This window comes from Chiloscyllium plagiosum, unplaced genomic scaffold (assembly GCF_037043375.1).
Source record: "Chiloscyllium plagiosum isolate Xiang-an unplaced genomic scaffold, Cpla_swu_hap1 HiC_scaffold_13, whole genome shotgun sequence".
Lineage (NCBI taxonomy): Eukaryota > Metazoa > Chordata > Chondrichthyes > Orectolobiformes > Hemiscylliidae > Chiloscyllium > Chiloscyllium plagiosum.
The window spans coordinates 16,356,696-16,383,624 of record NW_028270151.1 but is presented as its reverse complement, the minus strand read 5'-3'; the positions used below and the strand labels follow the sequence as shown (position 1 = coordinate 16,383,624).

Here is a 26,929-nt window from a genome sequence, read left to right as displayed (position 1 = left end):
ATGACATGGGGTAAACCCTCCTGCTTAATTTAAACCAGCAACACAGAAAAGATTTATCCCATGCAGTAATCTGAAAATTTGAGGCCAAGAACTAGTTAAAGTAAAAGTAACAACTTTATTTCTTAGAGTATAACAGATAAGAACTAACTAACAACTATTTACAACTCCTTCCTCTAACCTACCTTTTACCTTTCCCTTCTATAATACTAGTCTGATAAAACCCGCTGATTAAGATTTACCAAAAATTCAAGTTTTCAAAACCAGCCAGCTGTCGAATCTTCTGTTTGGATTTTCCTGTGTCTTCTTTCTTTTCTTCTTCTTAGGGATTATGCTTCACCGGTCACTGATCGATAAAGGTACTTTTAAGAGAGCTATTTTTCAGGTAGTCTCTACAAACTGATGGTGTGTCAGTTCTCCTCCCAACTGTTCAATTTTCCCCAGTCTTATATCCCCAAAGTATTGGATTGTGTCATTGGCTTTTAAGATTGTCAATATACTCAATTAAAACTTGATTGGAATTTGGTATTTTTTGGGGTATAACGTAAACTGATTGGCCCAATTCGAATCTGTTTTTGTCTTCAGGCAACCAGCTACACTAACTGCTGGACCACATGCTACATTGTATCTTGTTGAGAACACTTGGTGCTGACAGGAAGGTCTGCTAACTTTTAACCTTCTTAAAGGTACAGTGCACTCACAGCTTCATAACATTATTGATAAGCAAGGGGGTGAAATGTTAACTTGGAAAGACTGGAATATGGAATAATCAAATCAAACATGATCTTATTAAGTGCTAGAATAGGCTTAAGGGATAGAGTGGCCTACCCCTGCTCCCTGATCGTGCAATGGCAGGTACTCTCCAGAGTCATTGACCAATATTTATCCCTCAACCAACATTGTTGGCTCTGCCACATTTGCTACATTACAACAATAGCTGCTCATCAGATGTTTTCTCTTAATTAGCTGTAGAGGGGTTTCCAGAGTTGGTGGATCACCTTAAGTAACCAAGGTATGACTTTAGAAAAACAAAAGAACTGCAGATGTTGTAAATCAGAAACAAAAACTAAAATTGCTGGAAAAGCTCAGCAGGTCTGGCAGCTTCTGCGGAGAGAAATCAGAGTTAAAGTTTCAGGTCGAGTGACCCAGAGAAAGCAATTCTGCAGTTTCTGTTTTAGTTTCTGATTTAAAAATTTATCAGTTTGAGGTTGAAAATGGACGTACTTTATTATTCCTGTGCTTCTCCTTTATCTGTGTTTTTTTTAATGTTAGTTTTATTTCTTATCCAAATGCAAGGATGCTTAATGGGTATCAGATTACACAGGTTAGGTTAACTAGACTTGTGTTTCAGGTTTGTTACAAGCATAATTGGAATTAGGTGGGTCAGATGGATTGAAAGGTCCAGGCTGAAAACTTTCAATATGTAGGCACTTATCTTTCGCATGTTTTAGTTCTCCTTTTTCAAAAAAGAAAACTTTAAAGCACTTCACTTCTTCCTCATAGCTCCCAACCTCATATGGAGGAAGAGCAACATAAAAAAAAAGTGTGAATTTTGATTGGCTACTCTGTAGCTTCACATCAAAAGCTCAATGCACGTTCGATAGAAGGCTGATGCAGTGTGTGTGTGTGCAAAATTAATCTGTAGCTCACTTGGCAATTAGCACATTAATTGCAAAACTGTGCCATTTAAAGGAAGCTCATGTTTGTCTGGCAACATTGCAAATCTTCTCAGAGCTACAAATCTCACAGTCAGAGTGATGGTAAGTGCATTCTTCTGTTGCGTCTTTTTGGGGTTCTTTGAATTTTCATGGTACCTGCAGGAAGGTAGCAACAAAACAATATTTTGCAGGTGGGGAATGGGTGGGGGTGGGAGGGGGGCAGGAGGGCACAGGAGAAGCATAGAGCCAGCAATAGAGTGACCAATCTGGTGTCAGAAACTTCAGTCCATTAAAACCCACCAACTGATTTGAGCACCAAATTCAAGAGCTGCATCACAGTCAGCTGAAAATGTACAAAGTAACAGCAGAATTAAGAAATCTCACTAAAAATAATTATTGGAATGTGTTCATACTCTCATGACTTATCCTGGTCTCATTGCATATTTTCCCTGACATTTTCTGCACTCCTCGATGAGGTTTAACAGGTTCTATTCTTTTACAAAACATTTTTATTCTTGGGTTGTGGGCATTGTGTGTGAATGGATTTTACTATCTACCTCCAGTTGCCCTGACCGTGTGGTTTGCAACCGTGTGGTTTGCTAAACCCCTTCAGGTGTCACTTAGGAGTCAAATAGTTCAGAATAGGTTTGGAGACTAAACAGGGCAGAAGTGGGTACTGCAGATGCTGGAGATTAGAGTCATGATTAAAGTGGTGCTGGAAAAGCACAGCAGGTCAGGCAGCGTCCAAGGAGCAGGAGAATCAATGTATTAGGCAAAAGCCCTTCATCAGGAATTAAAATTTGGAGACTAAATAGGGTGAGGATGGCAGGTTTGCTCCTATGAAGGATGTTAATGATTCAGTTGGTGACAGTCTGACCGCTTCAGAGTCCCTGCTACTGAAGCCCAATTATAATTTGAACATTTAGACTCACAAGTATCAAATTTTCATGTGCTATGTTATTAGTCAAGAACAAATATGTGCTTGGTCACAGTTTGAAAATTCACCTGATCTTCAAAATCAGAGCCACCTCTTTTTAGAGCAAGAAATATTATTGAATAATTGTTGAGGAATTGTTGTCGCATCTACTTTTAACACATTTCACCATCTTGCACACTCCATCAATTTAAATCTAAAACTGGCAGCATGATTCAGGGAGAAGGTTCTGAAGGAAAATTGGTAATAATTCAATTACTACCTCTCAGAGTTTGGATTTGGAGATGCCGGTGTTGGACTGGGGTGTACAAAGTTAAAAATCACACAGCACCAGGTTATAGCACCTGATGAAGGAGCGACGCTCTGAAAGCTAGTGTGCTTTCAATTAAACCTGTTGGACTATAACCTGGTGTTGTGTGATTTTTAACTTTGTACCTCTCAGAGAGTCTGTAATTGGAGCATTTCATGCTAATTATTGCAGTGTTTGCAGACTCTGCCACTCTTTAAGCCAAAACCGTAACTTGCTTTCAATAAAAACCAGAAAGAACTGTGGATACTGTACATCAGAGACAAAAATATAGAAATCGCTGGAAAAGCTCAGCAGGTCTGGCAGCACCCATGGAGAGAAATCAGACTTAACATTTTGGGTTGAGTGACCCTTCTTCAGAATAGTTCCTCAGTTCTGAGGAAGGGTCACTCGACATGAATTGCTAACTCTGACGTCCCTCCATAGAGGATGAGGACAAAGTGAGGACTGAGGATGCTGGGGGTCAGAGTCGAAAAGTGTGGCGCTGGAAAAGCACAGCAGGTCAGGAAGCATCTGAGGAGCAGGCGACTTGACGTTTCGAGCAGAAGCCTTTCATCAGGAATGTGGGAGGGAGGGGAGGAGAAGGGGACCGAGAGATAAATAGATGGGTGGGGGGTGGAAGTGGTGGTGAGGTAGCTGAGAAGGCAATAGGAGGATGCAGATGGGAGGTGATGGTCGATAGGTTGAGAGGAGGGTGGAGTGGATAGCTGGGAAGGAAAATGAACAGGTGTGACAGTTCAAAAGGGCAGTGCTGAGTTGGAAGGTTGGATCAGGGATTAGGTGAGGTAGGGAAGATTTGGAAACTGGTGAAGTCGATGTTGATGCCATGTGGTTGGAGGGTCCTAGGCGCTCTTCCTCCAGATGATTTGGCCTCCAAATGTCAGTGGCTAGGATTTGACGGTGGAGGAGATCTAGGACTTGCATGTCCTTGGGGGAGTGGGAGGGGAGGCTGAAGTGGTTGACCACGGGGCAGTGGGGTTGTTTGGTGCATGTGTCCCTGAGATGTTCCCTGAGTTGACATCCTGTCTCCCCAATGTAAAGGAGACCAGATCGAGAGCAACGGACACAGTAGATTAGATTACAGGCCCTTCGGCCCAACAAGTCCACACCGACCCGCCGAAGCGCAACCCACCCAGACCCATTCCGCTACATTTACCCCTTCATCTAACACTACGGGCAATTTAGCATATCCGATTTACCTAACCTGCACATTTTTGGACTGTGGGAGGAAACCGGAGCACCCCGAAGAAACCCACGCAGACACAGGGAGAATGTGCAAACTCCACACAGTCAGTCGCCTGAGACGGGAATTGAACCCAGGTCTCTGGCGCTGTGAGGCAGTAGTGCTAACCACTGTGCCACCGTGCCGCCCACATAGTAGATGAGGTGTTTGAATGTGCAGAAAAATCTCTGCCAGAATGATCCTTTGGGGCCTTGGACAGAGGTGAGGGGGGAGGTGTGGATGCAGGTTTTGCATCTCTTGTGGCACAAGGGAAGGTGCCGGGAGTGCTCCATGGGAGGTGTGGACCTAACGAGGGAGCTGTGAGGGGAATGGTCTCTGCAAAATGCCAATAGGGGTCAGGAGGGAAATATATCTTTGGTGGTGGGGTCTCATTGTAGATGATGGAAAAGGCAGAGAATGATGCTCTGTATCCAGAGATTAGTGGGGTGGAAGGTGAGGACCAGAGGGGTTCTATCTTTGTTGTGATTGGAGGGATGGGGTTCAAGGATGAAGGTGCAGGAAGTGGAGGAAATGTGCTGAAGGCTCTTTCTCTCCACAGGTGCTGTCAGATCTGCTTAGTTTTTCCATAAATTTCTATTTGGTCTTTGCTTTTAATAATTATCAATGAAGATTCTAGTCTGCTAAATACAATCAAGTAAAATATGCACTTACAGCTAAACTATTTGACTCATCCATGTTTTAATATCCATATTGTCAAATGCTGACAATTAAGATAGTCAATTAGTTAGTAGAAATTTTGGAGTTCTAAAAAAACCTTGGAGCAACAAAACTAAACAAGAGACATGGATAAATTTTTTATTTTTATTAATAAAATGTCACATTTCCCTTTAAGAGTTAGGAAAGGATAAAGGAATTGTATTTCTATCACACGCTTCACAAATTGTTTTGCAGAATATGCAGCACTTTTGAAGTTCAGCTACTATTGCAAAATATGAAACTCAGGAAACAATGTGTACATAATAATATTCCACTGAAAGCAATGTGACACTGACCAATGATTAGAAAAGTTGCCACAGTCCCAGAGTCCTCAGTACTTTGAGTATAGGAGCGAGGACGTCAGGTTGAGGTTGTACAGGACATTGGTGAGGCCTCTTCTGGAGTAATGTGTCCATTTCTGGTTCCCTAGTTAAAAGAAGGATATTATAAAGCTGGAAAGGATGCAGAAGAGATTTACCAGGATGTTGCTGGGTATGGAAGGTTTGAGTTATAAAGAAAGGCTGGATAGGATGGGACCTTTTCACTGAAGTGTTGGAGGTTGAGTGAGGACATGATAGAAATGTATAAAATAATGACAGGTATAGATAGAGTTAATGGTAGTTGTCTTTTTCCTAAGGTGAGGAATTTAAAGACTGGGGGTACATTTTTAAAGTGAGAGGAGAAAGATTTAAAAAAAAAGACATAAGAGACAATTATTTTACACAGAGGGTGGTTCGAGTGTAGAATCAAGTTCCTGAGGAAGTGGTGGATGTGGTTACAATTATAACGTTTAAAACATATTTGGATGGATACATGAATAGGAAAGGTTTGGAGGAATATGGGCCCAGAGCACACAGATGGGACCAGTTTCGATTGGGATTACGGTCAGCATGGACTGGTTGGACCGAAGGGTCTGTTTCCATGTTGTATGACAGTATGACTGTATGATTGTATGACCTTGGGGCTCCTCTCTCATTACAGAGAGATGACTGATGGCAGTTTAACCTGAGGGTCACCATCCCTCAGGCGAGGGGAGACAGAGGACCTTTACAGTAAACTCAGCCAGTGCAGGACTTGAGAGTCAAAAAGTGTGGTGCTGGAAAAGCACAGCCAATCAGGCAGCATCCGAGGAGCAGGAGACCCGACATTTTGAGCATGAGCTCATCATCCGGAATTCCTGATGAAGAATTCACACTCGAAACGTCGATTCTCCTGTTCCTCGGAAGCTGCCTGACCGCCTGTGCTTTTCCAGCACCACACTTTTCTACTTTGATCTCCAGCATCTGCAGTCCTCACTTTGTCCCAGTGCGGAAATTGAACCTAGCTAAAAACAACAAGGCCTGGAGATCACAGCAGGTCAGACAGGACCCGTGGAGAGACTAACACTTCGAGTCTGGATGACTCTTCATCAGAGCTGATGTGAAGTGTGGAGGGGGCAGCATTTATCTTATAGATGGGGGGGGGACAGAGGTGGAGTGTAGAGTGCTGGCAGTGGGGTGAAAGGATATTGAGAGCTCAGATTAAGTGATCGGAAAGTGAGAATGGCAGAACAATGGTGTGCCTAACTGTCAGACTTGAAAGAACAGGCAGTTGGGGTTGGGGGTGGGGGGGGAGGTGAAGAGGACATGGTGACAGAGAAAGCTAAAGCTAAAAAAAAGGGAAGGAATAGGAGTTGGTTCACAATTTGAAGGTGTTGAACTCAATATTAAGTCCAGAAGGTTGTAAAGTGCCTAGTCTGAGGATGAGATGTTCTTCCTGCAGCACGCGCTGTGAATTGAACCTGCACTGCTGATGTCTCTCTCCATCAGGGACCAGCCATGTACCTAACTGAGCCCCATAAATAATGCTTATCGGATGTTGACTAAGGAATAAATATTGGCCAGGACACCAGAAAGAAGCAAATTGATTCTGCCGCGTCCTCTCCGAACATCTCAAATAAAGCACAGACCATGAAGCATACACCAAATCCTTGGGAAGCATACACCCAAATATTGGGAAGCACAAGCCAACGCATGAAGATAGATCTTCTGGGGAGAGGGAAGTGCAAGATTTGTGATAACCCTTCGGAAAATTTCCAATGTTAGCCAGTGACTACTGGGACAGTGCATGGACTTCCAGCTTTTCACATTATGAACATTAATGATTGAGATGAGGCAACGAAATAGAGTATCTCCGACTTTGCAATTGGCATAATGTGTGGGGTGGGTAGGGGGGAGGGGGTTGGGGGGGAGGGGGGAGTGTGAACTGTAATGAGGATGCAGAGGTGCCTCAGTGTGATTTGACAAACTGAGTGAGTGGACAACTGCCTGGCAGATGAAGTAAAAAGTGGATAAATGTGAGACTCCCCGCTTTGGTAGCAAAAACAAGAAGGCAGGCAATGCTCTGAATGGTGATAGATTGGGGAAGGGGGATGGGCAATGAGACCTGGGTGATCTTGTATACAAGTCACTGGAAGGATGCAGTAAGAAACAAAGACGGCAAATAGAAACATAGGAACAGAGACAGGCCATTCAGCCCCTCATACCTGCTTCGACATTCAAAAATATCTATGGCCTAACTCCATTTTCCCAATGAAGGGCTCATGCCCAAAACATTGACTTTCTTACTCCTCAGATGATGCCTGAACTGCTGTGCTTTTCCAGTGCCACACTTTTCGACTCATGTCCGTTGATAGCCTTGCTTAATACAAATCTGTTTATCTCCGATTTAAAGTTAACAATTGAATTCACATTGATCACCATTTGAAGAAGAGTTCCAAACCTCTGATACACCTTGCATGTGAGTGTGCTTTCCAACAACTCTTCTGATTGATCTGGCCCTAATTTCTTGACCATGCTCCCTGGTTCTAGAATCTTCAACCAGTTGAAATAGTTTATACTATTCACTTGGTCTTTTCCTGTTTATATGCTGAAGACCATGACTCAATCTCCCCTTAAACTTCTAAATTCTAGTAAATAATGGCCAAATTTGGCTAATTTCTCCTCCTAACTTAACTCCTGAAGTCCAGCTATTATTCTTGTAAATCTGTGTTAAACTCTCCAAGTGTGAGGTGTCCAGATCTGCTCAGGTAGTGTCTAACTAGGGTTTTGTATAACAGCAGCATAATGTCTGCATTTCTTTATCCGAACCTTTAGGCATGAAGGCCAGCATTGCATTAGCCTTCTTGACTATTTCCTTTACCTGTTCATGGCATTTTAAAGAGCTATGCACATGAAACCCTAAATCTCGCTAGCCATCCACTGTACAGTAGCGCCTCGACTTAGGAACTTAATCCGTTCCGGGACCCGGTTCGTGAACCGAAAAGTTCGCAAACTGAATCAATTTTTCCCATTGTTCGGATAGCGTAAGAATGCTTGGATGGCTGTTCACAGCGCACGCACCAAAGACAAACTGAATGAGATCACGCAGGGCCCGAGAGCTTTTGCGTTCAACAAGCGCGTGGCAAAGCAGAACAATGAAACCACGTGGTCGCACACTGGCTTTTTTGCGTTCGTACCTTTGTTCGTACCTTGAATTTCGTATGTACGTTGAGGCAAAATTTTACGTACAATCCTGTTCGTAAACCGATTTGTGCGTGAACAGGGTCGTTCGCATGGTGAGGCGCTACTGTGTTTAATTTTGTGGCATCTAAAAATTACCCTGATCTATCCTGTTTTTGGTCTGAAACGCATAACCTCACATTTGTTTACATTAAAATTCATTTGCCATAGCTTTGCCCATTCACCTAATCTATCAATATTCTGGCGTACGTTTATGCTGTTGTCAACACCCTCCACAGTGCTGCCCAATTTTGACTTTGAATACTGCCAATATTTGAGGCCCGAGCACAATTCCCTGCAGGACTTCACTAGTCATGTCCTGCTAAATTGAGCTTTTTTTATTCATTTGTGGGATGTGGGTGTCGCTGGCTGGGCCAGTATTGCCCCCATCCCTAATTGCCCTTCAAGGCTGAGCTGACTTCTTGAACTATCCCATTGCAATCTACCCCATTGTGGTTTGACACACAATGCCATGAGGGAGAGAATTCCAGATTTTAATCTAGCGACAGTGGAAAAAAAAGCAATATATTTCAAAATCAGGATGTTTAGTGGCTTGAAGGGGACCATGAAGGTTGTGGTATTCCCATGTATCTTCTGCCCTTATCTTTAGACCATAAGACCATAAGACATGGGAGCAGAAATTAGGCCATTCAACCCATCAAGTCTGCTCCATTTAATCATGGCTGATAAATTTCTCAACCCCATTTTCCCATTTTCTCCCCAAAACACTTGATCCCCATGACAATCAAGAACCTAGCTATTTCAGTCTTAAATATACCCAATGACCTGGCCTCCACAGCCTTCTGTGGCAATGAATTCCATAGATTCACCAATATCTGGCTGAAGAAGTTTCTCCTTATCTCCATTGTAAAAGAGCTTCCCTTTATTCTAACTCTGTGCCCTCGGGTCCTCGTCTTTCCTACCAACGGAAACATCTTCCCAACATCTACTCTGTTCAGGCCATTCAGCATCCATCTTGGTGGGAGTATTCGTGGGCTTGGAAAATGCTGCCTAAGGCTGTTGATAGTGGGCGGATTTAGTGATGGTAACAGCATTGACTGTCATGGGGTGGTGTTTAGATTGTCTCTTATTGGTGATAGTCATAGCCTGGTATTTGTATGGCATGAATGTTACTTGCCACTTGTCAGTCCAAGGCTGGATTTTGACCCAATCTGGGTATATTTGAACATGGACTGCTTCAGTACCTGAGGAGTCATAAATGGTGCTGAACATTGTGTAATCATCAGTGAAATATTTCCACTTCTGACCTTATGATAGAGGAAAGATCATTCAAGAAATAACTGAAGATGCTTGAGCAAAGGATACTACCCAGAGGAAATCCTACAGAGATGTCCTGGAGCTGAGATGACTGACCTCCAATAACTACAACGATCTTCCTATGTTCCAGGAATGACATCAACCAGCAGAGAGTTTGCCCTGATACCCATTGATTTCAGGGCTCCTTGATGCCACACTCAGTTGAATGAGGCGTTGGTGTCAATGGCTGTTACTCTCACCTCACCTCTGGAATTTTGGTTTTTTGTTCATGTTTGAATCAAGGCTGTAAGGAGGTCAAGAGCTGAGTGGCCCTGGCAGAACCCAAACTGGGCATCGCTGTAACCTGCTGAGCAGGTGCTCTTTGATTGCACTGTTAATGAGACCTTTCATCACTTTATTGATGATAAAGAATAGTCGGTAATTGGCTAGGCAGGATTTGTCCTGCTTTTTATGTGCAGGACATACCTGGGCAATTTTCCCTATTTTGGGTAGATATCAGTGTTGTAACTGTACTGGAAGAGTTTGGCTAGGAGAACGACAAGTCTTTCGTACTATTGTCAGAGCCCATAGACTTCGCAGTACCCAATGTCTCCAACCATTTCTTGATATCATGTGGAGTGAATCAAATTGGCTGAAGACTGTGATGCTGGGGACCACTGGAGAAGGCTGAGATTAATCATCCAGTTGGCACTTCTGCCTGAAGATTGCTACAAATGCTTCAGCCTTATTGTAAGCACTGAAATGCTGGGCTCTTCCACTGTTGTGGATGGGGATATTTGTTGAGCCTCTTCCTCCAGTGAGTTGTTTAAATATCCACCACCATTCACAACTGGATGTGGCAAGATTTCAGAGCTTAGATCAGATTCATTGGTTATGAGATCGCTTAAATCTGTCTTTAAATTGCTGCTTATGCTGTTTAACATAGAAATAGTCTTGTTTGATATCTTCAACAGGTTAGCATCTCATTTTCAGGTATGCCTGGTGCTGTTCCTGGCATGCCCTCCTACACTCCCCACTGAACCAGGGTTGATCCACTGTCTCAATGGTAATGGTTGAGTGGGGGATTTGAGGTTACAGATTGTACTGAAGTATAATTCTGCGAATGTCGATGGCCCACAGTTTCTTGTGGATGCCCAGTCTTGAGTTGTTGGATCTGTATGGAGTCTGTCCCATTTAGCATGGTGGAATCTATTCTCAATGTGAAGGTGGGACTTTGATAGTCACAAGGACTGTGCGATGGTCACTCTTATTGATATTGTCCTAGATAGATGCATCGACAGCTGCCAGATTAGTAAGGATGAGATCAATAAGGATGAGGATGAAACCTTACCAATTATTCCAATGCTCTTTTTCCTATAACTCAATCAAATTCCTATCCATGTCAGTAATTTTCCATCAATTCCATGGGCTTCTACCTTAGGTAACAATCTCTTGTGTGGGACTTTATCAAAAGCCTTCAGGAAGTTCATGTAAACAGCATCAATTGAATTATCTTCATTCACCACCATGGTCACCTCTTCAAACACTCTGAGATTTGTCCTACCCTTCATGAATTCTTGCTGATCCTTCCTGATTTAATTGAAAGTTTTCAAAGCGATCAGTTACTCTATCCGATTGTACACTCCAACAATTTTCCGACCACTGATGTCAGGCTAAATGGTCTATAAAAATTTAGAATACAGAGAAACAAGTTCTGAATCTAAGAAACTCTGAAAGATTATGGTCAGGCTATCAGTAATGTACACTCCTACTTCCTTTCACACTGAGAGATGGAAACAATCAGGTCCTGAGGATTGGTCCTTCTTCAGTTCCATTAATTTCTCCATCATTGATGACTTACTTAAGCTAATTTTATTTAGACTCCACCCATGACCTTCTGCTAATTTGTTGTATAATTGTTATTTGGATGTGCAGTGGGCCGTTTAAGACTCGGGTAAGAAGAAATTTCTTCAACCCGAGAGTAGTGAGTCTGTGGAATTCTTGCTCACAGGAAGCAGTAGAGGCCAAAATGTAGAATATTTTCAAGAAGGAGCAAGCTAAAGGTCTTAGGGCTAAGGGGACCAAAGGATATGGGAACAGGTTATGGAGCTGCATGATCAGTCATGATCATATTGAATGGCAAAGAATTTTTGAAGGGCCAAATGGCCTACTCTTGCTCCTACTTTTTATGTTTCCATGTTTCTACTAAAGGAGGATCTTGAGCATTGTATAAGGGAAACTCTTGCAACAGTTGGTGACAGTGAGAGAAGGTAGTTGGAGACATTCGAGTTGACCCTCTCTGGGAAAGGAGGCTTTGTGGGGGATGGTGACTTTATAAGAAGAATGAGTAGATAGACCATGAAATACTCAACCGAACAGACTTCAGTAAATATTATAAATGCCTTTTCTTGTTAAACCTTAAATTCGCTTCATGTTTGTAATGACCTGATAACAATGGAATACAGAATCCACTTCAAGATCTTTGCACCATCCGTGAGTTCAAAACCCTTATTACAATTGGGATAAAGGAAAGGAAGATCCTTAGGGCTGGTGAGGGGGTCTTGGTTAAAATGAGCTTTTGAATCTGAGGTGCTTATGAGCACAGGAACAGAAAAGACTGCAGGGCCCTGGAATCTGTAAATGGGTAACATTTAGTCAGGATTGTGAAATCAAATTACACCACAGGATATTCCTAATTTGTAAAAAGCAGAAGTTGATGCTTAAATTTCTGTAGACTGATTGTTAAAGGGTTATTACATCATACAAAACATTTTAACATTTCTTTAGATTCCACAGTCAACAAGAACAGCTAAACCGAAGAAAGATACAGCAGCACTTCTGAAACTCAATTCTGTTATAATCTGTTTTCTTTATTAAAGTTTCATGGTTTGTGAGTGTCACTAGCTTAGTCAACATTTACTCTCCATCCTTATTTACCACTGAAATGGAAATCCAACTTTCTAAATCATAATCTGGTGATAGAATAGTGTTCCAGGATTTTGACACAATGACAGTGAAGGAATAGCAATATTGTTCCAAGTCAGAATGGTGAATGACTCTGAGGGGAATTTGCCAATGAGCATATTCCAATGCATCAGCTGACTTTGTCTTTCCAGGTGGTAGAGATTACAGATTTGGGAGGTGCTGTTGAAAAAGACTTGGTGACGTGCTGCAGTTCATTTTGTGGATGGTGTACACTGCTACCACTGTCCGTTAGTGATGAAGGATGTGATAAAGTGTCTTAAATGATGGATGAGGTGCCAATCAGATAGGCTGCCTCATTCTGGATGGTGATTAGCTTCTTGAGTGTGTATAAGGCTGCATCCAGATAAGTGGCGATTATTCCCTTTACACTCCTGACTTGAGTCTTGTAGATGGTGGACAGGCTTTGGGGAGACAGATAATGGGTTACTCACCACAGAATTCCTAGTCTATTATTGTAATCCCAGCATTTGTTTTGTTTTATTTATTTGTGGGACATGAGCATTGCTAGCTGGCCAGCATTTGTACTAACCATTCCTATTTGCCCTTGAGAAGTTGGTGGTAAGCTGCTTCTTGAACCACTACAATACGTGTGTCCTGGGTTGATCCACAATGCCATTAGGGTAGGAATTCCAGGATTTTGACACAGGTTGGTCAAAATGACTGCTCCAGTTTGGTTTCCAGTCAATTGTAAACTCCCATGATGTTGATAGTGGGGATTCAATGATGGAAACAGCATTGAAAGCCAGGGGACGATGGTTAGATCCTTCTTGTTGGAGATGGTGAAGGAAGATTGACTGAGGGACTCCTTTACTGCCATCCTCTGGGAGAAACACAACCTTTGGAAAATGGGAAGTGAAGCAACATTGTTGGTTTTCAGCAGTCAATGATCACAGCTCATCTTTCTACCTCTCAGAGGTCGATGAATGTTCCTTGGAAGTGAAAATTTACATCATACAAGTTGGCCCACATAAACCTGCAGAACTCTATACTGATGCCCTGGCCAAGAAAATGAACAGAAGATTATTGGTGCAAAGGGAACAAATTCAATTGCAGTCCATGACAAACAAAGTTCCTTAATGTTTAACCATGAAGGAGCAAGAAGTCCCATGACCTCCAATACGGCTCAGCATCACAATTGGCTAACACTCCTGGATTGTTCACATGTTCATACAATGTCACTTCTCACTCAGTCAGCCTTCATTCTTTAATCAGCAAATATTCCTGCATTGCAACAGTTTGTTTATGAAGGAGTTGGGTTATTGAAAAGTTTGTACTCACTGGACTTTGAGGAAGCAGTCTAACCCACTACCTGTATAATATACATTATCATGTGTATGAACATAAGTGTTTCCCTCTTTTGGTTAATGAGATTGCAACCATGAAAATGTTTCCTCTAGTCTGGGGTGTCAATGAGTATTCAAGGGCTAATGCATGCAAAATAGGTTCCAACAATGAAGAAAAGCTGGCCCACTTGAAAATTTCTGAGATGGTAATAGCAAAACGATCCTGCCATCAAGAAACAATAACTGTATCAATGAGAGTAATCACTGCCCAGTCCACATGGAGACAAAGTTCCATCTTCACACCGAGGATGCCTTCCATCATGTTGTGTGACATTAATACTATGCCAGATAGAATAGACATTGACCAGATCTATGAAATCAAGACTGGGCATCCAGGAGGTGCTGTAGACCATCATCAGCAACTAAATCATAACCCAACACCATCTATTAGCTCACAGCCTGGCATAACCCCACTCTACCATTGCTATTAAGCCAAGGAATCAACCCTGATTCAATGAAGAATGCAGGAGGGCATGCTAGGAGCTGCACCCAGTCATACCCAAAAGGAAGGTGTCAAACTGGTGAAGCTACAATACAGATGAATGTGCCAAACAGCATAAGCAACAAGTGATAGACAGAGCTAAGCAATTCCACAGCCAATAGATCAGATCTAAGCTCTTCGGTCCTACCAGATCTAGGAGTGAACAGTGTGCGAAATTAAACAACTCACTGGAGGAGTGGGCTCCACAAACATTGGAGGACCCAAGCACATCAGTGCAAAAAGTAACGCTGAAGCATTCTCAACAAACGGCAGCCAGAAATGTCGAGTGGATGGTCCATCTCAGCCTGCTGCAGTGGTCCCCAGCATCAACAAATACCAGGCTTCAGCTCCACGTGATATTCGGAAGCACCAGGAACAGCCATGGCTATATGTCCAGACACCATTCCAACAATAAGGCTGAAGATTTGTGCTGCACCCATATCCAAGCCACTCCAGTCCATCGTCATCTACCAAACACATGGAGAATTGCCCTAGAATGTCATGTACACAAAGGAAAGGCAAATTCAACCCAACCAATGAGTGCCCCATCAGTCTACTCTCAATCTTCAGTAAATTGGTAGAAGGGGTTATTGACAGTGTTATCATGTTGCAGCTGTTCGGCAATAATCTGCACACCAACCCTGGATTTGGGTTTTGCCAGGGCTACTCAGCTCCTAGCCTTATTGCAGCCTTGATTGAAACATATGCAAAAGAACTGAACTCCTGAGGTGAAGCAGCAAATCTAGAGACAATGAGGATCAGAAAGTGGGGTTGAAGAATCTCTCCACTGGTTGGAGTCATACCTGGCACATAGGTGGTTGATGGAGGTCAGTCATCTCAGCTCCAGGACATCTCTGTAGGAGTTTCTCAGAGTAATGTCATGGCCCAAACATCTTCGGCTGCTTCATCAATGACCTTCCCTCCATCATAAGTTCTGAAGTGGAGATGTTTGCTGAGGATTGAACAATGCTCAGCACCATTCACAAAGCTTCAGGTATTGAAGTAGTCCATGCCTAAATGCAGCAAGCTCTACATAATATCCAGATTTGGGCTGACAAATAACAAACAATATTCAGACTACTCAAAATAACCTGATAGAGTCATAGAGTCAGACAGACCCTTCAGTCCAACTTGTCCATGCTGACCGAGTTTTCAAAACTAAACTAGTCTCATTTATTTGCCTGCTAAACATTGCTCTTTGATATTCAATTTTATTACTATTGCCGAAACAGGGTTACTGTTCACTAGAAACTAAACTGAACTAGCCACCTAAATACTGTGACAAGCACAGAGAACACTGAAGGGACTCATCAGATCTGGCAGTATCTGAGGAGAGAGGAGCAGAGTTAATGCCTTAGGTCCGGTATGACTCTCCTTCTGAACTGAGCTCAGTTCGGAAGAAGAGCATTAACTCAGTTTCTTTGTCCACAGATGCTGCCAGATCTGCTGAGATCCTCTGGCATTCTCTTTGTTTGAGATTTCCAGCATCGTCAGCATTCTCTCTTTACGTTAGAAATGCTGCAGCAAATAACTCACTTCCTGACGCCCCAAAGTCTATCCACCATCTACAAGATACAAGTGTAATGGAATATTCCTCACTTGTCTGTGCGGGTATATTTAAGAAGCTTGACACCATCTAGAACAAGCTGCTTGACTGGTGCCAATTAAACAATATGCAGATGGTCCAACTAGGGAGCGAGCTGTACTTGTACGAGCCTGGCCAGGTGATTGAAGTTTCAATGGGGAAGCATTTTGGGAACAATAGTAAAATTTCCTAAGTTTTAAGACAGTTATAGATAAGGATAAGACTAGTTCTCGGGTGAAAGTATTGAATTGGGGAAATATTAATTACAAATGTATTATGGCTGAACGAGAGAAATTAGTTGGAGGGGGCATTTTTGTTTTTGAGGGCAAACCCACATCTCACATGTGGGAGTCTTTTAAAGAACAGTTGACCAGAGTTCAGGACCAGCATGCTCCTACGGGGCTGAAAGATAAAGAGGCAAGATTCAGGACCCTGGATGACAAAAGATATAGACAGTTTAATCAAAATGCAAAAGGAATCATATGTAAGTTATAGGAAACTGAAATTAAACAAGGCCATTGTAGAATATGAAGGAAGCAGGAAAAAACATAAACAAAGAACTAGGAGAGCTAAAAAGAGCCATGGAATGCCCTTGGTCAGTAGAACTGAGCAGAATTCCAAAGGTATTTTATGTGTATCTTGGAAGCAATGGTGTAGCTAGGGAAGGGAAAGGTCCACTCAAGGACAAGGAATAGAATTTCTTCCTGGAGCCAAAGAGGCTGGTGAGGTCCAAGCATCAGCACTCAGCAAGGACAAGGCTGTGTACGATGATAAGATTGGATGGACAAAGTTAAAAATCACACATCACCAGGTTATAGTCCAACAGGTTTAATTGGAAGCACACTAGCTTTCGGAGCGACGCTCCTTCATCAGGTGGTAGTGGAGGGCTCAATCCTAACACACAGAATTTATAACAAAAATTTACAGTGTGATGTAACTGAAATTATACATTGAAAAATTGATTGTCTGTTAAGCCTTTCATCTGTTAGAATACCGTTATAGTTTCACTTCTTTCATGTGTAAATCACAAAAACTTTTTTAAAAAGTTGCATTCTCGGGTTAGCTGTTAACAATGGTGATAGCTAGACAATATGCTGAAGGTGTTGGCCCTGTGTTCTATGACTATGCCATGATGTTTAGATTGATTCTAATCTAAAAAGTGAGATAACAGAGTTTTACATGAATTCATGCAGTTTTTGAGCATCTCCAAATCAAGATTGGATGGGGTATGTTGATATTCAAGGGCCTTTTGGTTTTAGGAAGGAGGAGGTCTTGGGTGCCTTTGAAAACCATTAAGATAACGGTGCGGCACGGTGGCACAGTGGTTAGCACTTCTGCCTCGCAGCGCCAGAGTCCTGGGTTCAATTCCTGCCTCAGGCGACTCTCTGTGTGGAGTTTGCACATTCTCCCCGTGTCTGCGTGGGTTTCCTCAGGGTGCTCCGGTTTCCTCCCACAATCCAAAAAAATGTGCAGGTCAGGTGAATTGGCCACGCTAAATTGCCCGTAATGTTAGGTGAAGGGGTAAATGTAGGAGAATAGGTCTGGGTTGGTTACGCTTCGGCGGGTCGGTGTGGACTTGTTGGGCTGAAGGGCTTGTTTCCACACTGTAGGAATCTAATCTAATAAATAAATCCCCAAGGCCTGATGAGACCTATCCCAGGATACTGAGGAAGGCAAAGGAGGAGATTGCTGGGGCCTTCACAGAGACCTCTTTATCCATTATAGCCACAGCCAAGGTCCCTGGAGATAGAAGAATAGCCAATGTTGTTCCTTTGCTTAAAGGGAACAGGGTAAATCCTGGAACCTTTAGATTGGTGAGCTTTACGTCAGTGGTAGGGAAATTATTAGAGAAGATTCTTAGGGGCAGGATTTACTCACATTTCAAAAAGAATGGATTTATTTGAGATAGTTTGGCTTTATGTGGGAGAGGTCTTGTCTCACAAATTAAATTGAGCTTTTTGAGTAAGTGATGAAGATGATTGATGAGGGTAGGAAAGTGGATACATGGACTTCAGTAGAGCATTTAACAATGTCCTTCATGGTAGGCTGGTCCAGAAGATTAAGTTATATGCAATCCACAGTGAGTTAGTTAGTTGGATACAAAATTGGCTTGGTCATAGAAGACAGAGGATGGTTATGGAGGATGTTTTCCTGACTGGAGGTCTGTGATCAGTGGTGTTCTGCAATGATTGGTTCTGGGACCTCTGCTGTTTTTAATATGTGTAAGTGATTTGGGTGAAAATGTAAATGTAAATGGCCTGATTTGTAAGTTCGAAGATAATATGAAAATTAATGAATTTGTGGAGAGTGAAAAAGGTTATCAAAGGATATAGAGGATATGGATCAGTTGGGAAATTGGGCAGAGAAATGGCAGATGGCGTTTGATCCAGACAAGTATGAGGTGATACTGCTTGGGAGGTCAAATGTAATGTTACAACACAGGGTAAACTCCTCTGCTTAATGTAAAACCAGCAACACAGAAAAGGTTTATCCCATGCAGTAATCTGCCAAAATTCGATAGGCCAAACTAGTTGAAGTAAAAATTTATACCTTTTTTTTCTTGAAATATAACAAGGAATAATTAACTGACAATTATTTACAATTTCTTCCTCTAACCTATCTTTTACCTTCCCTTCCATGCTACTAATCCGATAAAACTCCAGATTACGATTTACAAAACAAGACTTCTTATTTCAAAACCAGGCAGCTTTTGTTCTTCTCTGTATTTTGGTCTTCTTTTCTTCTTGGGGACTCTTTTATCGGGACTTTGCCTGGATCAGAGTGTGTTGGCTAAAATGAGAGGTTGGACAAACCTCGATTGTTTTCGCTAGAGCATTAGAGGCTGTGGGGCAACCTGATAGAAGTATATAAAATTATGGGAGGTATGGATAGGATAGATAGTTGGTGTCTTTTCCCAAGAGGGAAATGTCAAATACCCAAGAGTACAGAACATAGAACATGGAAATGTACAGCACAGAACAGGCCCTTTGGCCCACAACATTGGGCTGAGGTTTAATCCTAATGTAAAATATAGTAACTTAACCTACGCACCCCTCAACTCACTGATATCCATGTGCATGTCCAGCAGTCACTTAAATGTCCCCAATGACTCTGCTTCCACCACCACAGCTGGCAACGCATTCCATGCATTCACAACTCTCTGCATAAAGAACCTATCTCTGACGTCTCCTTTATACCTTCCTCCTAATATCTTCAAACTATGACTCCTTGTACCAGTCAATCCTGCCCTGGGGAAAAGTCTCTGGCTATTGACTCTATCCATGCCTCTCATTATCTTGTATACCTTGATCAAGTCTCGTCTCTTCCTCCTTCGCTCCAGAGAGAAAAGTCTGAGATTATTCAACCTTTCTTCATAAGGCAAGCCCTCCAGTCCAGGCAGCATCCTGGTAAACCTTCTTTGCAACCTCTCCAAAGCCTCTGTATCTTTTCTACAGTAGGGTGACCAGAACTGGACACAATATTCCAAGTGTGGTCTCACCAGAGACTTGTAGAGCTGCAGCAAAACCTTGCGGCTCTTAAACTCGATACCCCTGTTAATGAAAGCCAGAACACCATACGCTTTCTTAACAACCCTATTCACTTGGGTGGCAACTTTGAGGGATCTATGTACTTGCACACCCAGATCCCTCTGATCCTCCACACTGCAAAGTATCCTGTCTTTAATCCTATATTCAGCATTCGAGTTTGACCTTCCAAAATGCATCACTTCGCATTTATCCAGGTCGAACTTCATCTGCCATTTCTCAACCCAGCTCTGTATCCTGTCTATGTCGTGCTGCAGCCTGCAGTAGCCCTCTATACTATCGATGACACCTCCAACCTTTATGTCATCTGCAAAATTACTAACCCACCCCTCAACCTCCTCATCCAAGTCATTTATAAAAACTACAAAGAGCAGAGGCTCAAGTACAGAGCCCTGCGGGACCCCACTCAACACTGACCTCCAGGCAGAATACTTTCCATCCATAACCACTCTCTGCCTTCTGTCAGCCAGCCAATTCTGAATCCAGATAGCCAAATCTCCCTGTATCCAATACTTCCTGACTTTATGAATGAGCCTACCATGGGTAACCTTATCAAAAGCCTTGCTGAAGTCCATATACACCATATCCACTGCTTGACCATCGTCGACCTGTCTTGACACCTCCTCAAAGAACTCAATAAGATTTGTGAGGCACGACCTGACCCTCACAAAGCCATGCTGACTGCCTTTAATCACGCTATGCTTTTCCAAATAGTCATAAATGCTATCCCTCAGAATTCTTTCCAAAAGCTTTAAAATGAGAAGGGGAACACCTAAAGGAGATGTGCGAGGCAAGCTGTTTACACAGAGGGAGGTAGGAGCATGGAACGCATTGCCAAGGGAGGTTGTAGAAGCAGATACATTAGCAATGTTTAAGAGGCATTTAAAAGACAAGGGAACAGGAGAGAATAGCGGGATGGGACCACGTGCAGGCAGATGGGATTAATTTTGAATGGCAACATGGCCGGTGTAGATATGGTGGGCCGAAGGGCCTGTCCTGTTCTGTTCTTTGTACTGAGTTTCTTCGCTAATGCTCAACAGCAGCAGTATGTCCTATCTACATGATGCACTACAGACATTTACCAAGACCGATTAGGTAGCCACTTCCAAACATATGATCACTTCCATCTGAAAGGACAAGGGTAGCAGATACATGAGAACATCACAACCTGTAGGTTGCCCTCTAAGCCATTCACAATCCTGACTTTGAATTACATCACTGTCTGTTCACTCCAGCTAGGTCAAAATCCCAGAATTCCTTTCTGAACAGTAGTTTTGGTCTACCTTTCCCTAATAACTGACAGTTGTTCAATAGGACAGCTCACTAGCATTATCTCATTGGCAACTATGAATGGATCATAAATACTGACCCAGTCAGCAAAGCCCACAATCCATGAATAAATGAATGCGAAGAAAAGAAATTGAACTTTTACCTTGGGCTGCCCTTGCAAATACACTGTATTCCACGTAGCCGTAAAAGTTCCACTCAATGTGCTGATTCAGGATCAAAATTAAACCTGAAGGTTAACATTGTCTGATATTATGAGAACATTTGAATCGATCTTTAAATGTTTGGTTGGAGAAGGCATTAAATGAAGGCTCCCTTATAGTCAGCCTGGCTGTAAGCTGATGGTCCGATGAACACATCAGAGGAGACCCAGTTAATGATGTCCCAGCCAATATTTAATCATGAAGCAACATTACTAAAAAAAAGCAAATCCTCTGACTACCATGACGTTGACAACTGTGAGACTTGGTAGTGCCTTATTTATCACAGACATGTGGTTTTCTCTCTGTAGTACTTGGGCGGTTGATTTAGTCAGATGGCTGGGTGGCTGGTTTGCAATGTAGAATGATACCAACATCATTGACAGCATTTTACATCTGCTGGGTTCTGTGGAAGTGTCACGTAACCTGAAACATTACCTCTGATTTCTCTCTATAGATGAGCTTTTCCAGCAACTTCTGTTTTTATTTGTATTTGAGGTTACTATGAAGGAATCCCTTTCTCCATCTCTCACCTGAGGTGGAGTGTCCTTCAGGTCAAACCACCACTCACTCTCTAATGGGGCAGCAGCCCCATCGTCTAGTAAGACTACAGTGATTGTATCTTATTAGGAGTCACAGATTAGATGTCACACCAACTATCCACTGAGTCAACAGTGATGCCTTAAGCATCAGTTCTTCAATGTGTTTAATTGTGCACCTTCATGTTCCTCTTTAAGCTAATTTTTTTTGTTTTTAATTTCTAGGAGACGAACGAGACTTGCACGGACATTAATTCTCACGTGGAAAAATATTACCTCACAACAATGTACTCCATTGTGTTCATTGTGGGACTCATAGGGAATCTGACTGTGATAAGTGGTTATGTCTTCTGCTTAAAGAAATGGAAGTGCAGTAACATCTATCTCTTCTCCCTCTCTGTCACAGATCTTTTTTTTATTTGCACTCTTCCAATGTTTGTAATCCAGTACGCAAATGACAGTGAATGGTTCTACGGTGACATATGGTGTAAGTTTAATCGGTACTTCCTCAACTGTAACCTCTACTTGAGTGTCCTCTACCTGACCTGCATCAGTATTGATCGATATCTGCTGGTGAGAAACCCAACAAATCTCTATCGGTTCCAGGAAAAGCAAACCGCTATCATTATCTGTTTTCTCTTGTGGATCTTTGTCACGGTAGAGCTGGTGCCTATGTTCACCTTCATTGGACCCAAGAACATCACGGACAATGATGATCTGGCTGTAGTATGTGTTGACTATGCCAGTTCGGGGAATGCCGGAGACAGCCTGGTTTACAGTATGTTCCTCACCATTGTTGATTTCATCATCCCACTCTGCATTATGGGGTATTGCTCCACTAAAACAGCAAAGTGCTTAAGGGAGATCAGAGCACAGAGACGCAGCACAATTAAGCTTGAGAAGCCCCATCGCCTTGTGATATTGGCAGTAGTCATTTTCTTGGGGCTCTTCACTCCTTATCATGTCATGCGCAATATCCGCATTGCCTCTAGATTGGGGAAGAAGACATGCACCTACAGGGGGATAAAAGCTGGCTATGCCATCACAAGGCCTATTGCCTACCTCAGCGCTGCTATTAATCCCATTTTCTACTTCATGCTGGGTGACCGATTCAGAGAGACCCTCCTCAGCAAATTGCCATTCATTGGCCAAAGGCTGACGTCAGAGACATCAAGCAGGGATAAATACTGAGTTAAGAGCATGACGCCAACTAATGAAGAGCCATTTTATTCTCAGCCTTATGTTTCTTCTGGAGCGCAGCTGAATCATAATTGCAGTGGTTTGAACGACAGCAGTTTGAGTCACATATTTTCTTTAGCTTGAGTTGAACTTTCTTGAAATTCTCACTTGTATCGAAAAGAGTTGTTTGGGAAGCTTTAACCTGTTGTTGCTATATTCCCAAATTGAAGATTGGTAGTACCAGCTTTAGAGATCCAGAATTAGCCATTGGTTAACCATTACTCTTGGATTATTCTCTCTGCACTGACGAAAGCAAGGTCCCGGAGTCTGGGTCCTGGATCCATTAGTCAGAGCTGGGACGTCAGTAACACATTATTGAGAGGTGATGGTCTTGTTGTATTGTGGTTAGATTATTAATTCAGAGACCCGGGTAATGCTTTTGGAACCTGGTTCAAATCTTGCCATGGTAGATGGTGGAATTTGAATTCAATAAAAAATCTGGAATTAAAAGTCTGATAATGACAGTGAAGCCATGGCTGATAGCCAGAAAGACCCATCCCTGTAATTTAGGGAAGAGAATCTCCTAAGTTATTCTGTCCTACACATCGCTCCAGACCTACAGCAATTAGTTCTTAACTTCCCTGTGAAACGGGCTTGCAAGTCATTCTGTTGTCAATCCACCACCACCTTATCATGGACAACCATGGATGGGCAATAAATATTGGCCCAGCCAGTGAGCCAAGCAAAACAAAAAAGACATCGCTGCGAGTAAGAACAGCCTTGGAGTTGGGATTGTTTGTAGGTCTGGATGAGGTTGCAGGACAGAGATGAGCAGCATCCTGGAGGGATCTGAAAACAAGATGAGAATTTTGAATCAGGACATTGGCAGATTGCAGGTTAACATAACAATTTCAGGATTAGGGAATGAGTGGGACTCGATATGTGTATGGACAGCACCATTTCATTGAGCTCTGGTTTACGCTTTCCATTATCCAACAGCTAAGAGATATTGCAACATGGGAACGAGCACTCACACAAAAGCAAAATACTGTGGATGCTGGAAATTTGAAATGAAAACAGAAATTGCTGGAGAAGCTCAGAGGGACTGACAGCATCTGTAGACAGAGAAGCAGAAAGGATATTCTTTCACTAGAGAAGGTTTGAAAGAAGTTTACCAGGATGTTGCCAGGTAGAGAAGGTTTGAGTTATAAAGAAAGGTTGGATAGACTGAGATTATTTTTGCTGGAGTGCAGGAAGTTGAGAGGTGACCTTATAGAGGTTTATAAAATCATGAAGGGCATGGATAGGGTTGCTGGTAGTTGTTTATTCCCCAGGTTGGGGGAACTTTAAGACTGGGCGGCATATTTTTAAGGTGAGAGGAGAGAGATTTACAAAGACATGAGGGGCAAATTCTTAACAGAGGGTGGTTTGTGTGTAGAATGAACTTCCAGAGAAAATGGTGGATGCAGGCACACTTACAACACTTAAAAGACACTTAGGCCAGTACATGAATTGAAAAGATTTGGGGGGATATGGTCCTGAAGCAGGCAGGTGAGATTAGTTTAGTTTGTGATTATGTTCAGTGTGGACAGGTTGGAATGAAGGGTCTGTTTCCATGCTGTATGAACTTATGACTCTGACTAGTCTGGAAGAGAGTCATAGCGGACTCAAAATACAACTCTCCACAGCATTTGCCAAATCTGTTAAGTCTCTCCAGCATGTTCTCTTTTTATTTGGAAGCAAATACTGTTCATTCATTGCACTTTCCTGTCTTCACCTCAACATAACATTCCAAAAATATGGAAGTCTGAGGGCAATACCTAATGGTAAGAATTTCTCACTGAAATTGTCACTCAACCAGATTGAAATACCCTGATGAGGAATGAAGGAACGAATATTTAAGTCTCTCGACTGCACTCAGTTCCCTATCCCAACCCAGATTTTGATCAGCACCTGTCCATCAAACAAAAGTATGTCTCACAGTTTTCACTATAAATAAAGAAACAAGGGTGAAGTCAAGTCCCATCCTGAAAAACCAACAGCTGAGTTAAAGAGCTTGGAAGGCAAAACAGGGATGATCAGGAAAATATCTTTGCTGAAGGAGAGCAATAGAAACAGAAATTGCTGGAAAAGCACAGCAGATTTGGCAGCATCTGTGGAGTAAAAGCAAAGTTGACTTTCCTTTTCCAATGAACCTTCCTCAGAATACTAGCAGGCTGAGTCAGGCCTGAGGAGTGGTCAATTGACCCGAAATGTTAACTGATTTCTCTTCACAGCTGCTGCCAGACCTGTTGAGCTTTTCCAGCAATTTCTGGTTTTGTTTCTGGTTTCTAGCATCTGCCGTTCTTTTGGTTCTGAAGGAGAGCAACATGTTTGTGAGAAGTGAGGAAATGTTCTCTGTGGACTTAGGAAAGAAAGAATCGATAGGACACAATGTAATGAAGATTGATTTGGACAGTAAGAAAGAGGAAGAGGAAAAGAACGTGCAGAATGGTTCAAGGAAGGCTTATATTGGCCGAATCAGCAACTGATAAAATCAGCAATAATTTGTTATTAATCCATTATGATATTTTAAAGTAACGAACTTGCTTATTTAAAGCTGTCAAGCATTGTCTAGCCATTAGTCACAAATGTTGGCATTGAATTAGACAAGAAGTCATCTTGTTTACACTGATTAATGTCCACAGTTTCCACTTATTCTGATGTAATAGAGGCAAGGTGCATGTATTCCCTACAGATTTATGTCTCAGGAAGAACATCACTGCACTGACATTAGCAAGATCAAGCAGCACACCATATCATTTGCAGAACTTTTATTGCTCGTGTTTATGTTTTCCTACAGATAATTTGATCAAGATAATCATAATAACTGCTCTGCTGCTTGAGTAAAGATGTGCATTTCATGTGAACACCAGCATATCATGATAACAAATTTGTATTTAAAAGTTCTCTATTTCTCTATTAATTTTGTTTATTATGTAAAAATATTTCTTTTGAGTGAATGCTGTTGAGTGAATATTAAAAACAAGTTCACAGAAATCAATCCTGATCCATTTCTTTGACTATATTGCTTTGTTGAAATGCTTAGATATTAAGAACACCAATAAATAGCTCCATAAGAAGTATGAGCCATGAACCTGGCCTTCTACTGAACAAGTTGGCTGATCTTCTTCCTTAACTCCAATTCCTCACAAAATCCCCACGTCATAAACCTCCTTCATATCCAAAACTTCATTGCTCTTTGTCCTGAATAGACTCTACAATTAAGCAGCTACAACTTTCAACGCTGAGATGTTTCACGATTTCGAGCCATTTAAACAATAAATTTCTCCCCATCTCAAATCAAAATGGCTGAGTCTATATTATGTGGCTGTCACCCCATGCTCTAGACTGCCCAGCTGCATTTCATTAATATAGAGTTATAGAGACATTGAGATGTACAGCACAGAAACAGACCCTTCAAGCCAACTCATTCATGCTGACTCAATATCCTATATAAATCTGGTCCCACTTACTAGCACTTGGTTCTGATTTTGCCTGTCCTCGGATGCTGCCTGTCCTCGGATGCTGCCTGAACTGCTGTGCTCTTCCAGCACCACTAATCCAGAATCTGGTTTCCAGCATCTGCAGTCATTGTTTTTACCTCATATCCCTCTAAACCCTTCCTATTCATAGACACATCCAAATGCCTTTTAAATGTTGTAATTGTTCTCACCTCCACCAACTCATCTGGCAGCTCATTCCATACAGATACCACCCTCTGCATGAAAAAATTCCCCTTTGGGTCCATTTTAAGTCTTTCCCCTCTCACCTTAAATCTATGTCCTCTTGTTTTGGACTCACCTACCCTGGGGAACAGACCTTGACTATTCACCCTAGCCATGCCCCTTGTGATTTTATAAACCTCTATCAGGTCACTTCGCAGCCTCCGATGTTATAGTTTTCATAGAGTCATAGAGATGTACAGCATGGAAACAGACCCTTCGGTCCAACCTGTCCACGCCGACCAGATATCCCAACCCAATCTAGTCCCACCTACCAGCACTCGGCCCATATCCCTCCAAACCCTTCCTATTCATATACATCCAAATGACTCTTAAATGTTGCAATTGTACCAGCCTCCAACACTTCCTCTGGCAGCTCATTCCATACAC

At 42.3% G+C, this 26,929-nt stretch overlaps 1 protein-coding gene across 1 annotated transcript; it reads left to right on the top strand.

Annotated features, from left to right (window-relative positions):
• Positions 1-1,540: 1,540 nt before the first annotated feature.
• Positions 1,541-25,786, top strand: LOC122556188 (succinate receptor 1-like). Its single transcript, XM_043702717.2, has 2 exons — positions 1,541-1,757; positions 21,822-25,786. Exons 1-2 carry the CDS (start codon positions 1,755-1,757, stop codon positions 22,785-22,787), a joined length of 969 nt encoding a protein of 322 aa, XP_043558652.1. The 5' UTR covers positions 1,541-1,754; the 3' UTR covers positions 22,788-25,786.
• Positions 25,787-26,929: the final 1,143 nt, after the last annotated feature.